Source organism: Thunnus albacares, chromosome 24, assembly GCF_914725855.1.
Source record: "Thunnus albacares chromosome 24, fThuAlb1.1, whole genome shotgun sequence".
Lineage (NCBI taxonomy): Eukaryota > Metazoa > Chordata > Actinopteri > Scombriformes > Scombridae > Thunnus > Thunnus albacares.
In genome coordinates this window covers 4,739,127-4,755,013 of record NC_058129.1, presented here as the reverse complement: position 1 = coordinate 4,755,013, position 15,887 = coordinate 4,739,127, and the positions used below count along the sequence as shown (strand labels likewise).

The following is a 15,887-nucleotide window of genomic DNA, read 5'->3' as shown; positions in this document are numbered from 1 at the left end:
GTGTGTGTGTGTGTGTGTGTTGGTGGTGGTGTGTGTGTGTGTGTTGGTGGCTGTGTGTGTTAGTGTGTAAAAATTATACAATGTGACTTTTTCATTGTTGTGAAACAGATAGAGTTACATCCGGATTAAAAATGCTCTATTTGTCTTTTCTTTAATTCAAGCCAGATGTTACCTCAAGCACTGGCCTGCTGTCACTCAACCTGCCTGTGACCAATCACAGTGGACCTGAACTCCCCCTAAACTCCTCCCTCCCTCTCTCCAGAGTATCAGAGCCTCAGTGGAGTGGAGAGGAAGAGTGTGTCGGACTTCTCCCTCTTTCTGTTTCTCTCTCTGAGTCCATCTGTACCTCTCTCCTTCTGGTCTCTCTTACTGCAGAGCTGCTGAATCACCCCAGCTCTACAATGGAGAGAGGGGAAATATTGGCTGTGTATCTGCTGTGCTGGTGCTGCAGTGTGTGTGTGGTTACAGCCATTCAGAGGGCTGATATGTTTCCTTATGGCAATTTAAGTGGAGATGCAAGTTTGGAAGTAGGCGACGATGTAACCTCCCCAGTGCTGTCCCTGCCCAAACCCCTCTACTTCTACAACGACCCTGTCTCACAGCTATATGTAAGTAGAACTTTATTGATATTGATTTGCATGCTACTTATTGATGTTAAAGGTCATAACTGTGCATACATGTATGATTCACAGTTATGTGCAGGCTTTTAAGTGCTGATAAAGAGTTGTGAATGGGATTTAGGGTAGTGCTGAAAATGGGAAAGTTAACATTTCTGTTTGGTGTGGTGTTTTATTCTCACACAGGAGTTCCTGATTATGAAAGCATAAAATTATTTTCTTATGTTAACATTTTGCAGGTGATATGTGCAGCTGTTGAATAAGCTGCACAGTAGAGTGGTGGTGGCAAATGGAGCGATTTTATGAATATGTTTGAATGGAGAAAATCCAATCAAGACACTGAGAACACAGGCCATTTGGTTCATTATAATCTGTTTGTCTCAGCTTTACACAGTTCAGTGAAGTTACCACAAATTATTCCTGTTATGTTTGTATTAGATTCAATAGATCCAAATGCTCCAACATAAATATACTTTCCCCATAGAGTCTGCATGAATATAAACATTCAGAGAATGTTTAATTTTGAAGAAAAGAAATCTCAACATATCTGATGTAAAAAATCTATTTTGTGGCACTCAACAGATGTTGAAAGTCAACAGACTTGCAATTAAGAATAAATTGTGCCGGTAATAACTTTTAGTTTAAATAAATCCAGTGATGTAAGAAATAGTCAGATAATTCACTTAGGTAAAAGTAGCAATACTACATTAGAAGTAAAAGTCACATAAGCAGTACTTTCATCCTGTAGTTGCTACTTGTAGGAAGTTTAATGCAAGTGTTGCAAACCTTGCTTTACATTAACACTTGTTACACATTGACCAGAAGGTGTCATGGTCCATTATCCAGTGTAATATATCAAGAGGAAAGTCAGTGACAATTGAATGTGGTTTGAATGTTTCTAAAGCATAATCAGCGAACAGGCCCGGGGATCTTTGTTGGAGCCCCAGAGGTCCTTGAGGAGGTTCCTGTGGTTTATGAGGGGAATCTAGGGGTTCATTATGTGGTTCCTGGGGTCCATGAGGGGGTTCCAACAGTGCCCAAGGAGGTTCCAGCGGTTTATGAAGGGATACGGGTTCATTAGAAGGTTCCATGGGTTCATGATGGTGTTTGGGTATTTCCTAGAGGATTGCAGGTATTTATGATGGGTTTTGAAGTATTCAGGGGTCCAAGGCGGTCTGAAGGCACACCAGGGGTAGCCATCATTAAGCAGCTGGGCTCATTATTAATTTGTGATTTCACTCTCTTTAGGTGGCCACCAACGGTATCATATCAACCCAGGAACTGCTGATGGAAAAACAATACGTTGACGATGGCTTCCCCACGGATTTCCCCGTGGTGGCCCCGTTCCTGGCTGACATTGACACCAGCGACGAGAAAGGACAGCGAGGACAGATTTACTACCGGGTGACCGAAATACCCAGTGTACTCAACAAAGTCGCCCAGGTCTGTCTGTCCAGTGAAATGTAAAATCAAGATTGAAAGAGGAAAAATGTGACACTTTGTAATCACTTCTGTAAAGAAAAAGAGGTATTTCTCCCATAATAGGTCTAAACATGGTGATGAAACTGCAACAAATATGTCATATTTAAGAAACTAATAACTAAGTATCTCTTAAAACTGTATTTTTTTGAAAACAAGAAGAATTCTGACAGTTGAGTTAAAGGTCACTCAAATTCACTGTTTTACACACTTTCCTTGTCTTACAACAAGATAGAAAAAAAGCTGAAATTACGTGTCAAGATAAATACATGTTCCACTGTACTTAACTACAGATCTGGATTCTTCCTTTTTTCATCCATTAGTTCAATCCATTGCACACTCTCCTTCCTTCCTTTTTTATTTTTCTCCTTCTGTCCCTCCCTCATTCATGCATTCATCCATTCATCTACTCACCCAGGAAGTACATCGAGGGTTCCCTGATGCAAAATTCACACCCACGCATGCTGTGGTGGCAACATGGGAGAACGTTGCGGCATATGAGGAACGAACCACTGGACGTTCAAACAAGGTAAGATGGATGGAGGTGTGGATGGATGGATGTGGGCTGGAGGCCTTGTCAGAATTATGAAAACATGCAATAATTCATGCATGTTATCAGAATTTGTTTTTGTTTCTTGAGGAAACACTGACATTGCGTATCTCTCAGTAAGTTTTGATTCTTGGGAGACACACAATCCCAAATTCCTGGAGGTTGTGCATCACTTGTAATCAGCCTGGGGAGGGGGGTCTATTTGTAATCCCCGTTCCCCTCCTAATCTGCCTCTTAACCTTTTTAAGGGGTCATAGGTCATCTTTCAGGGTCATCAAAGTGCCCCCACCCCCCACCCCCCTTCTGACTCGTTATCCCCCTCCTTCAGTTCACACACAGGTAGACACAAACATGCCTTGACCACTCATGCTGTCAAGCTCTGTTGGACATTACTTCCTCCCCTTGTTTGTCAGCCAGTTACCAGTTAATAATTTGGTTTACCATCAAAGTACTCTTCTCCAACAACCCAATTTCACCATGGTGATCATTCACAGTTCCTCACTAATTTATTGCTTTTTTCACAAATTTTGTCCTTTATAGATTGAACATAATTTTGGAAGAAGAGGAGCCACGTGCAAAGACAACAAAGCTAGATTTTCAACATCCTCTTTGTTAGGGTTAGGGGTAGACAACAAAACTTGGGAAAATGCAAATGCTGAGTGTCTGTGTCTTAGCTCAATGTGGATGTAGTGCTAATTTCCCAGGAAGTTACCTAGAAAGAAGTGTGTGCATCACTATGACATCACCAGGGTTATTTTTTTCAAACTTTGGAGAGCCACAGAAGATAATCTACAACTGCTTCCCAACAGTTTCCTAGGAGTTCTCTCAGAAAACCTTAAAAATACAGGGTCATCTAGCGGAGCGGTAGAAGGTTTGTTTGAGTTAAACTTTGGGAAATTGCCAAGTAAAGCTGGACTTACTGAACTTATCAATCAGACAGTGCTTTGTTGTTCCTTGTTTGTATCATATGAGATGGAGGGATGAAGTGGGGAGTGGGAGATTTAAGGAAAAACCCCAGGGGATCTCAGTCTCTTCCTCCCTCTCATCTGTGTTTGTCCTTGTTCCTCTCATGGTCTGGTTTCATTTAGGCTTTCCTTTATTCTTCCTGATTGATCGAAAGCTAAACATTCAAATAGTTGAGTGGGGATACACAACATTAAACCTGTTACAGCATTTCTCAATACCCACAGCTGATTTTGATTGCACTGCTGCCAATTGGACAGAACTGCGATTACATCTTTTCTAAGCCTCAAATATCTGAATTATGTTAAGTTTCCAAATCTCTGTCCACTATCGACAAAATGTTGATTAGAGCCTGGTGCCCACTTCTTTGTTTTTAAAACATTTTTACATGTATTAAGAGGGGATTTGTTTCGTTATTTAAGGGGTCTGGCTTGTTAGATTGGAGCAGCCTGGGTCTTGGCTTGGACTTGTTTCAGTGGGTCTCTCTTTGGACTGATAGCATCTTCCTTTGAAGTGATTAGCCAGAGGTGCTGGGTGGGGTGCGCTGGGGGTAGAGTGGTATGTGTGTGAACTGATTAACTTGAGGTGTGTGTGTTTGTCAGGATGTGTATTAGAGGGGGGGCGGGAGGGGGGGTAGCGTTTGGGGGGAGGGGACAGAATTTGTGGTGTTTGGGGGTCGGATATAGAGATGGGAAGAGCAGTGGAGAAAAAGCAGAGACGGTTAACACCCTAAATAAGTGGGGTTGTGTTTTCAAGAAATTTAAGTGGGTATTATCATAATTGGAAAGTAATTGCTTCACTTTAAACCTAAAACACAAACTCTGTTGTATCTACCACCATGGAGCTCAATCTGCTAATGACCAGAGCCATTTGCAGAGAGACTCTGGCCTTCTGTATGTTGATGTTTTAAGATGTTTTGATCAGGCTTTACTTTGAGCAGCTTGTTAGTAATAACACGAGGAAACCTGTCATTTTGGTGAACACTGTTACACAGTTTATCTTCCACTCCCACGAATGTCATTATTTTAAGTAGTAGAAATCAACTTCCTACCTGCAGAATGCTGCATGAGCCTCTTGCATTCTGTACTAGTTGCATATTTAAAAGTTGTATGCCTTCAATTAATAGCTGATACTATCACGAGATTAAAATCTTAATTTTCCAGTTTCTGGCTTTGCACGGAGGTTGTTTATGTTCACACACTTCTTTTTTGGACATTTTGGGAAGTAAACTCATTCGCTTTCTCTCTGAGAGTTCAACAACGACTCTAAATATGACACTATACACAGCAAAGCTTAGCTAAGCTTAGCATGAAGACTGGACACAGAGCAACAGCTCACTCCAAAGTTAAAAATTCCAACTACCAACACCTTTAAACTAGCATGTTATATCTTGTTTGTTTAACCCATACAAAAGCCGAAATGTAAAAAACTACAATTTGGGGTTTTATGGGGAGTTACGTGCTGGAACGTCTTTATGCTAAACAAAGCTAATCAGCTGCTAGCTCTAGTTTTGTATTTAACATACAGACAGGAGAGTGGTATCAATTTTCTCATCTAATTCTTGTCAAGAAAGCAAAAAGTGAATTTTCCAAAACTATTCTGTTTAAGCAGCATTTGTTTTTGTGGAACACAATGGCTTTGAGGACTCTGGAGTAATAATCTGATGCTAATCGAACTGTAGAAACCAGCATGTTCAGTATTACAGACTATTAACACTAAATATGAAGCTACAGCCGGCAGCCGATTCGCTTAGCTTAGCATAAATACTGGAAACATGGAGAAACAGCTAGCTTGGCTCTGTCATCTAACCTTCAACAAGAGTGCCATGCCTTACAATATACACTATATTACAGAGACAGTTACTGTTGTGGATTTGGCCTCAGAATGGGATTTTACATATGACCACAGTACACCAGTTTGTCTGTTTTGTGCTCAGGCTCTCCTCAAAGCTACATGTGTGAAAAGGAATGTGTAGGATGAACAGTATGTCACGTGTCCACTGTGATTTGCTGGACAAGGTCAGATGAGGCTGAATTAATGAATAAATGGACTCCTCTGTTGGATTCGGCCCTTGCCTTTCATTATATTTTTTAACTTCTCTTCCTCTGGCCTCTTTTCTTTTTGTCTCTTTTCTACTCTTCTCTCTTTTTTCTGTAGCACAATAGGAACCATTGTTTCTATTAGTGTTATTTGTTGTTTCTGGGGGCTCCCTTGCAGTGACACAGGGGGCATCCCTTGAAATATGTTCATCCTAGTTCAAAGCAGACTCATATTGAACTTCAGCTTTCATAATATGTGAATCCTTCCTGATGACATGGGACCATTGAGCTGATAGTCTACACCTCAACCAGAAACAAAAGGGTGTGCCATATAGATATACAGCTGCATAATAGCCACTAAAATGAAGATGATTTTATGAGACTTGGAGTACACATGAAGTTAACTTGGCACAAAACTGAGACTTGGGATCCTGATGGCTTTACTAATTACTAGTACAGTCATGGTTTTTTAATTTCTGGTTTGTTGCGGAAAAGATATTCATGTTCACAAACCCTTCAGGATCTAAGAAAAGCAGCTATGGTTTTACCCACCATATGCTGTTAAGTTGATCAAAATGGTTTCATAAGCCCTGAAGTTGTACAATTTCCTCAAACCTTAGAAGAGCAGGGGATCCATTTGAGTGCAGCTGAAGTTATAACAGGAAAGTTAAAAAAACTGGAACAGAGGTTTTCATATGACAACAGCAAAATACTGACTGTTCCTGGCCACAAGCCTGTGTGTGTGTGTGTTTGTGTGTGTGTGTGTGTGTGCGTGTGTGTGTGCCAGTTCCCACGCTGTAGGCAGTTCCGTTTGTAGCACTCTGGTGAGACTGGCAACTGGACTGCAGCTGCTCTCTGTCTCTCTCTGCTTGTTTGCAGCTGTGCTGCGGCCAACGAACTGAAAAACCAGCAACCAACAAACAAGTGTAGCACATTCACTCTGACATCCCTCTTTCTGTGTGTCTCCCCCTCCGCATGTCTCTTTCTTCCTCGGGATGTCCCAGACTGCACAGAGTGGGATCCAGCTTTAGATAATCATAACGTGATTCAGAACATTTGTTATAGTATGTTGAGTCTTTTATACAAAACGCAGATGACATGAGAAGTCAATTAAATTATCTTCAGCTGAAGTTATATGGCAAAGTAGACTAAACTTCTTTATGGAGGAGTAAACTGGACTAATAAATAAACAAATACTTAACAAGACCAAACAAGACTAAAATATGTTAAAAACTAAAGTAAACAATACAGGGAACTTGAATGAATAATCTGGTTCCACAGGTGCTAATGTGTGACTGTTTAGAAATAAAAGTCTTTGGCTAAACAGCTTTCTGAGCAATTTACTCAGAATTTATTCCACATCTGATACATGTTTACAGCTGCTGTAGGGTACACAAAGGTAGCTGCAAAAGTTGGGAAAAGAAAAGACCTTTAATAGATTCCTTATGAGTTTACTGTAAAAATATTAAGTGTTGACCATAAAGTCTATAGACCAACTTATATTTCCACCATATATATGTATTTCCTGAATAGTGTGTATTACAGTATGTCTACATTAAAGGGAAACTTGGGTATTTTTCAAACTGGACCCTATTTTCCCATCTTTTTATGTCTGAGTGACTAATGTGGACAATAATTTTTGAAATTGGTCCAATATTGAGTGAGAGCGCTTCAGCCAGCAGCTGAGAGATGGGCTGTAATGTAATCCGCTGGGGCAATTGCATCCGTCAGTGTACGTCAATGTAACACTAAAAGTGCTTGTTTTTGCCACTGACAGGCTCAGATTTTTATTATAAGTGTCTGACAACATTATGGAAAGGACCATAAAGAGTAACAAAACATTGTTCTTTACCTTACGCTTGATCCGGTCTGTTGTGTCGTTGTGTCTAACCAAGTCTCGCTAAAGGAGAAGTCTTGATCTGAAATCTCACAAAAGTTTAGTTATTATCAAAATCAGCTGAATATTCAACCATGACTTTGAAAATCTTTTAGATAATGCTGAGCTACGCTTTCTGTACTCCAACACAACAAACAACAAACTCCTCCACACACTCAAAATGAGACATGTCTTTCAGTTAGACTTGGTTAGACATAATAACAAACAGGCCAGATGGAGCGAAAGGTACAGGAAAACATTTTATTTCTCTGTATGGTCCTTTCCAAAATCAAGCACTTTTAGTGGATGTACATTGATGGGGTGTTATTGCCCCATCAGATTACATTACAGCCTGTTTCGCAGCTGCAGGCTGAAGCATTTTTCGCTCAATACTAGACCAATTTCAAAAATTGTCCCCATTAGTAACTTAGACACAAAGAGATGGGAAAATAGGGTTCAGATTGAAAAATACCAAAGTTTCCCTTTAAGCCAGTAAAATGTATACAGTCATGCTCCATGTCAGGTTAGCATAACCCCCCCCCCCCCCCCCCCAAAAAAAAAAAAACTGAGGCTTTGCAAAACAGTTATATAAGCATTGACAATAAAGGTTGGGGGTTGCTTGGTCGTAGAGTTAAGGCTGGGGTACGCTCGAAACAAACTACTTCAAGACAAAAACGTTTATAGCTGTTTCGAATGACCACACAAAAGCCTGATGTCAAAGAGATGTATGATGTTTGTTTAAGTACGAGGATAATGGCGCACAGTCTTTCCTGGAAGGCATTCATATTGTCACACTTGGTTGTACACAAGAAAAGTGACATTATTGGTTGTGTAAAAAATGAAAAGAGAAGTCACACACTGGGGCAGTGGCTCTGAGAAGTGGTGGTAGATGTCGGATTGTTGGTTTCTAAATTCTGACGTTGCAAAGGTGTTGGCGGAGGTGGTTTCTGAAGCTGTTCGACCATCCGACTTGCAACTTGACCATACTGACACATTTAAGAAGTCTATAAGTATTTATGTCAAACAACTTTGTAGATTAAATAATGATTTCATCAGCACCTCAGCACAGCAGCTTGGGAAAGACTCCCTGGTATACAGGAAGTAAAGAAAACGTTCCATATACAGAAGAATACGTAAAAGAGAGCAGCTGAATAGGGAATTGTGCTGCATTAACACACAGGTGGTCGCAGAGAGGGGACAGAACTGAGGTTTAACGGGCTGAGACTTAAGAATAGTAATCACGCATGTCCTAACAGGCCAACCAGGGGGCTTGTAAAACAGACACAAAACTCAACAAAAAAGAGCACCTTTATACAGAATATCCAGCACATCAGAAATGTGTTTTCTTCTTGTTTATTTTCAGACTCTCAAACCTCCCCACTGTGCAGCAGACTAATATTACTACCTAACAAACATTTGTCGTTCCCGGAGACGATTAATGTCTGTGTCTGGTCAGTGTGTGTGAGGACACTCCTTTAAAAAAAAAAAAAAAAAAAAAAAAAAAAAAAAAAGGTGTGACAAAATGCCTGTGGGGAGGTTGAGGGTTGTGTGTGTGTGTGTGTGTGTGTGTGTGTGGGTGGGTGGTGGTGGTGGTGGAGGGAGGTGGGGGGGGGATTGTCAAAGCACACACATACATACTGAGCTACACACTGTCTGAAAGTCTTTGATGTGCGTTGGCTGCAATTTGTTGTCTTCCAGCTGTGAGTCTGTAAAGTACACCAACACTACTTCGCTAACACACAGACACACACACAGCAAATGACCACACAGATAGAGGAGGGATGGAGAAGACACCTCAAAAACATAGTTTGACATTTTGGGAAATGGTTATCACTTTCTTGCTGAGAGTTACATAATAACCCATTCTCATATTTGTGGGTAAGTATGAATCTAGAGCCAGCAGCAGGTTAGCTGAGAAAACAAAGAATTGCATCTCCTAAAATGTAGAACTATTCCTTTAATGGATAGAAACTTTTTATCTGTCTCTCTATTTTTCTCCCATTGTAAACCAGACCTAGGGCCTCTCTCCTAGCTCTGCCAACCCCCCACATCCTTTCATCTCTCCATCTGTCTATTCCTCTCTCCCTCTATCCTCTCCTCCTTTTGCTTCTCTTCTTCTCTCTTCCCTCTCCTCTTCCTTTAGCAGGGATAGCAGGAGAGAAGACATTTCGAAGGGGTATTAAAAACAAAGCAAAAGCAGATTCCTTCTTGTACTCTCAGCTTCGTCTCCTCCTTTCCTGAAGACAGAAAGAAAGAAAGAAAGAAAGAAAAAAGAAAGACCCCCTCCTCACCAATTACATAGAGCCCGCAGGCTACAAAGTCCTCCACGCCCACAAACAAGAAGATAGTTTAAAGATGTCGATGTAAACAATTAGGAACACACACACACACACACACATACATACATTCACATGAGATGAACATAGGTGGAGGGACATCTGTGCTTGTGTATGTGTCTGTGTGTGTATGTGTGTGTGTGTGTGTATGTGTGCGCACCCCATGTCTCACACCGTAACAATGTCTGGTTTGCATGTTGTAACATCATCATGAAAGATGTCCAGACACACAGGAAGACAGCTGTGGAGATCAACATCTGGGCTGGGGGTTGAGAGAGCGAGGTGTGTGTGTGTGTGTGTGTGTGTATGTGTGTATGTACAGATAATCAGATTCTGTCCCAAAGGAAAACAACATGGGATCACTCACAGCCTTCCCTTCATTCACTAAATCTGTGTTTTTTCAACTGCGGTTTGGGAGGCAGAGTGGGCCGGACGCCTCCACATACTTCATTTCTGTTTAGAAAAGATGGAGTAGAAAAGGTTTCCTGATTCATCAGTTCAACGTAAAAGGTTCCAGAAAAGAGCTATTCATCTTTCCTATTTTAATTCATCATATTTTGCGCGTTTGGAAACCCAGATTGAGGTCAGTATGTCAATAAATGGTGGTAGGAAGAAGGGGAGGGTGTGAAGGGTGAGAAGTCTAAACACGAATCCCAGCAGAGAGAGAGATGAGAGAGGAAGGGGAGGAGATACAGAGGGTGAGGAGAGAGGAGGTGCGAGGAGAAGTGTGAAGTTTAAATATGAAGAGTGAGTGTTAAAATAATTTGACTCTGGTTGAGCTCCACTCACAGGTGGTGACCTCATCCCTCTGACATTAGAGGCACTGAAAGTCATTATATAACAGTATTTGAATACAAGAAAGCTGCTAAGCTTTCTAACATCAGGGACAGAGAAAAACAACTCTATGTATTTGAGAAGATGAGACTTTTAAGACTATGTAAGTTTGGTTGAACAGTGGCCAATGTGGCTATAAGTGGTAATTACAGGATAGTGGTACTTCAGTCAGTTGATTAAGTGAAGGAAATGGAACCACATGCAGGAAATAACACATTACATGCTGAGCTGTTTACTTTTTGCTTTACGTTTTTACTTAGGAGGTAGAGCGGTGTATTACACTGTTGATGATTCAATGCTGTGACCCCTAAATTGCTCCTGATGGTCAGGCTGGCGTCTCATCTCTGCCACAATTGGTGTATGAGTGTGTGTGAGTGGGTGAATGGTGCACTGTATAAGTGTATTCAATTCTGCGGTAAACCTATTTAAATGTTAAGCTGTGGTGCGCAGAAACTTAGAATAGCAGTAGAACAAGTTGAGAAAGCTTGCAAACTGACTCAATAATGCCAGTTACACAGCAATATCTATCTAAAGGTTGCTAACATTAGCCACCGTAAGCTACTGGTCATACCAGTCCAAGAAGGGCACATTTCTTTTCAATCAGTATCCTCAGAACATACTTAGAGCATCTGGTGATGACATCTTATGCTCTAAAATCTATCAAATAAAAAAACAGACTTTTAAAACCTCAATTTCCTCTCGCCATATACTTCTTCGAATATATTAACGTGAGGACAGACTAATGGGTTTATTGCATGCACGCTTACTGCATGTGAAACAGCCTTGCTAGCGGTTACATTTTATTTTTATCACAGTTTTTTTTGTCTGGTTCAGACTGACACTGTTTCTCCTCTCTTCTCTTTAGGTCAATACTTTCCAGGCAGTAATTGGTTATGATGAAACCGACTCCTACGTTCTCTTTCTCTACCCTCAAGATGGCCTGAACTTCTTTGGGACAAGACCCAAGGTAAACTGGTTAGAAACAAGGCCTTGGTTGTTTTATATGCACTTACTCGACAGAAATATAATGTTACTGTAAGTCTAGAAAAAAAAAAGTTGCTATTCTTATATTTATATTTGTGTTTTCTGCTTTCTAGGAGTCTTATAATGTTGAGATAGAGCTTCCTGCTAGAGTTGGTTTCAGCAGAGGAGAAATCGTGTATATGTTCTTTAACCGAAAACAAGGACCTCACTACAGCGTTACCAGCGATGAACAGAGTGTTAAAAATCTCTACCAGTAAGTAAAGCACTTTCTCAAATATCCTAAAAACCACATCTGACAACGCTGTACTTAATCTGAGAATTAGCCGTGTGCAAATAGTGGCTAGCAACATAGCCAGAAGAAAAACAAAATAACTAATAAAATGTTTTTGTGTAAGTTAAAGTTCAGTTTTTGATGATGTAATTTGTGTCTAAGGTGAGGTTAAGTATGTGGCGCAGAAAACTGTAATTAGCTCTTCAAACAAACAAATTAGATACTTTGGTAAATAAATGTGTTTACAGTCATACTTAACAAGATAGTATGGTTTGCTATCTGACAAACTGACAGTATCTAAACACAAAATCAAATCTGGTACAAATCCAAAAAAAGTCATTCATTCACTGTTGGCTTAGAGCTAATTGCCTCCTGTATGACTGCCAGAATTTGTTTTACACCTGAAAGTAATTGACCTTTTACCAGGCAGACTTTCATCTCAGCAGTGCAAGCGCAGGTGTAATTAATAACATGTATAACGACATAACCCTGTGAGTTTGGAACACACTCTGGACTGTGAGCATACACTGACTGGTTTGCTCCTCTCTAGGGTTGGTAATACTGGAATTCCAGGCGTATGGCTCTTCCACACTGGGAATCGTTACTCTTTCGACAATATTGTTCCCGCATCCACTGGGGGCCTCCTTGCTACTCCACCTGGAGAATATGGCATCTCCCTGGTAATGTTGTTTTTCTGTCCATTTCAAATTTCATTTACAGTCAAGAGTTGTTTTAGTGATACGACGTGCAGGAAAACTCCTCTAACTCCTCCTTGGTTTCTGCTCCCAGGACACCACCACCCCTGAGTACGATGAGTATCCAGACAATGGCTTTGACCATGATAACCAAGAGGAGGAAGATGATTACCCTCTGACAGGTGGGGACCCTGAATTCCATCCAGCCCCTGCTGGTAGTGACTTCTCTGAGTCCCCTCAACCAGGAAGCCCTGACACTCCTTCTTCTCCTTCAGAGGATTCTGCTCGTCAGGTATCATACGGCAGTGAAGATGTACCGCTGACCTCTGAACCAAGGTACAGTTTCGAGCCAGCAGGGAGGCAGTACGCTCCTCTTAATCCTCAAGAGAACGTCCCAGCGGGAGGCGCTCAGCAGCCCCAGGAACAGCAACCACAGGTAAAATGTTTCCCTGCAAATTAAATGCTAGGCAAGCAATCCTATTGGCTTAAGACAACTGTATATTACTGGGCCAGAATCAGGTTTTTACTGGTATTTGTGTTGCTGTTTAATTTTTTAAACAACGGCTAAACTGCAAACATTTCAAACCTACAAGACCGTCTTTTTGTGTTGTATGACATTAGTTCATGAGACTACTCCTGGAGAGAGCAGCACCGTGTGGCAATATGTTCAGATTCTCTGAAAGCTTCATTTACTGCAGTGGTAACAGAAAAAAAGTGGAATTTAAACTGGCAGTGCTGTCAGGACTGTCAGAGTTCTGTAATAATCATTTGAAATTGTAGTGGCTTTTTGTAAATTCTGCGGTTATAATGGAACGCTGTTTGGAGTCAGTATGGTGCCGTCAACAAAACGCCGGCAAATACCCGACATACTGTATACAATATTTAAGGTATACGCCAGTCATAGCTCTCTGGTTTATAGCATCTGGAAACAGTTAAAAAATCTTGGCTTGGCTCTCAATAACAACAGGAAAAACATATTTGAAGCTAAACATAGCGCCCTGTATCTCCCTCTGTAGGTTCCTCTGGAGGTGGTGGATGTCTACCCCCCTCACAGAAATGAACCACCTCTCTCCCCCGGAGGTCACGTGGTCAGCGTGGATGAAGACGACGTTGATTTCGAAACAGGAGGTAAGAGACAAACCTTTTTATATATGTAGTTGTCTTCTAAACTTATGAAAGGAACGGCCGCTGAGAGAAACCGGAGGGTAACACTACCTCGCCCTCTGCAGCGGAGCCGCTCAGCAGCTGGCAGTACAATACTGCCGTTGTGCTGGGCAGCTCCCAGGTGTGTGTGTGTCCAGCACTCCCTCCCCTGCAACTACTCCCACAGGTTTTTGCTGTAAATTAGAATGTGCTCTCAGTCAGCTTGCCTAGTTACATAAGGGTCAGAAAGTCTGTGTGTATGGAAAATGTTCATCTTACTAGGTCATTTAGTTCAACTTAGAGTGATGAAATACCTTTTTTTATTTTTTATTAGAATACTCAAATATTTGTCAATGATTTTTAGAAATGCCCATATTTTTAGTTTAGCAAGTCTCTCTCAGTATTAAAACATTTTCTAATTTCTTTGACACATGTTGATTTGTTACATCAATTAATAATCTTTGCTTGTTTTTGGGAAAACAAGCTTTTTAAGACTTAATATACTAATAAAATGACTTTTGGTCGTATGTGTATATCCAAAATGTCAAAATATCAAAAATGAAGAAAAAGCTTAATTTTCCAATATACACAGCTACATGTTTCAGTGCTGTCATGGGTTTAATATTAATGACAAAAACACATAATGATATTGCTATGTGATTTTCCCACCACAGCATTGACACGTGTGTGTGTTTATGCGCGTGTGTAAAAGCACAGCAACTTCTCCCCTGTGTGTGTGTGCAGTTGTTGAGAAAATATACTGACATCCTGTGTTCATCTGTGTGTGTGTGTGTGTGTGTGTGTGTGTGTGAGAGAGAGAGAGAGAGAGAGAGAGAGAGAGAGAGAGAGAGAGAGAGAGAGAGAGAGAGAGAGAGAGAGAGAGAGAGAGAGAGAGAGAGAGAGAGAGAGAGAGAGAGAGAGAGAGAGAGAGAGAGAGAGAGTGCAATGGCCCTGTAGGATGATAGAATGCTACAATTTGATCCCAGATCAGCTATTTGCCAAAAAGAGAAATTGAGAGAGATACAAGGAGAGAAACTGGAGAGAGCAAAGCACTCACTCGATACTCGTGCGAGTTCCATGTGGTGTTTTGAGTCTAATAAAAATGACTGGAATCAGGATCGGTAACCCTTGGGGAGTTGTAGCAACAGATCCAGTTTTCAATGTTTTGGCTTTGCATTTACATGAATTGCTTCATTTTCTAAAAATGATATTGCTTTTGAGACCTCATAGTTTGAGCGGTTTAAGGAATGTTGTGAGAGACAAACGTGTAATTCACATTTTGTCTGTTCAGCAATGGTGACTGGCTCTTTCCATCCTGACTGGCCAGTTCTTTCTCTGTTTATTAAAAATAAATTATCAACGGAGCGCATCACTTCCTGTGTGTCAGAGGATATTTTAAGAGTTTGGAGCACAGCACATGTAAAAGCTTCTATGAACTACATATATTGTACATGTCACCGAATGTTACTTTATCAGTTTATTGGAGTTTAGGCCTCTGAAATGTGAGTTGAAACATTTTACATGAAGCAACAGTAATTTGTATGTGTGGGTGTGGGATGCAGGATTGCAACAGCTGGTTTCTCTCCAAGTGGCATCTTGATGTGTTTCTTTCTGTTCGTTTATCCTTTTAGGGAAACAGTTAATACTGTCTCTCTGACATTTTTCCTTTTCTTCTTTCCAATTAAACTGAACTTTTATTTGAGGGAAGACAGAAGTTAAAAGCCATGAAAATCGTATAAAATCAAGAACAATGTAAAACCTTTGTGACCATTGCAAATGACAACACTGGTCTCTATATACATCTTTGTGTTTTGTCCTATTAACATTGTGATTGCAGCTGCATTTATTGTATTGCATTTGTGATGCATAATAATAAAAATATCCTCTGATTTCCTCTCTCTCTCTCAGTGATTCAGTACACGACAGAGAACAAGGAAACATGTGCCAGGTATGTGAAGACTAACATGACTGGATTAGGGACTGTATGAAAATTATTGGGATGGGAGGGGGGGCTGAACATTTTTTACTTTCTAAAAAAGGAAGAATTTTTAATATTTTCTGTGAATCTTCCACTTGAATTAGAGGAAAAACTGTTAAATT

General features: G+C 40.6%; 1 protein-coding gene across 8 annotated transcripts in view; it reads left to right on the top strand.

The window, feature by feature from the left end:
• The window catches only part of nid2a (nidogen 2a (osteonidogen)), a 48,584-nt gene that overhangs the window by 7,358 nt on the left and 25,339 nt on the right, over positions 1-15,887 (top strand). For 7 of the 8 annotated variants that reach the window (XM_044345348.1, XM_044345347.1, XM_044345345.1 and 4 more), the window contains exons 2-10: positions 376-608; positions 1,866-2,060; positions 2,515-2,625; positions 11,560-11,661; positions 11,792-11,931; positions 12,500-12,629; positions 12,739-13,080; positions 13,661-13,772; positions 15,696-15,735. In XM_044345348.1, the coding sequence (XP_044201283.1) occupies positions 402-608; positions 1,866-2,060; positions 2,515-2,625; positions 11,560-11,661; positions 11,792-11,931; positions 12,500-12,629; positions 12,739-13,080; positions 13,661-13,772; positions 15,696-15,735 (1,379 nt within the window). In that variant the 5' untranslated portion in view covers positions 376-401. The remainder of the gene's footprint in view (positions 1-375; positions 609-1,865; positions 2,061-2,514; positions 2,626-11,559; positions 11,662-11,791; positions 11,932-12,499; positions 12,630-12,738; positions 13,081-13,660; positions 13,773-15,695; positions 15,736-15,887) is intronic. The other variant, XM_044345343.1, reaches the window with a different exon arrangement.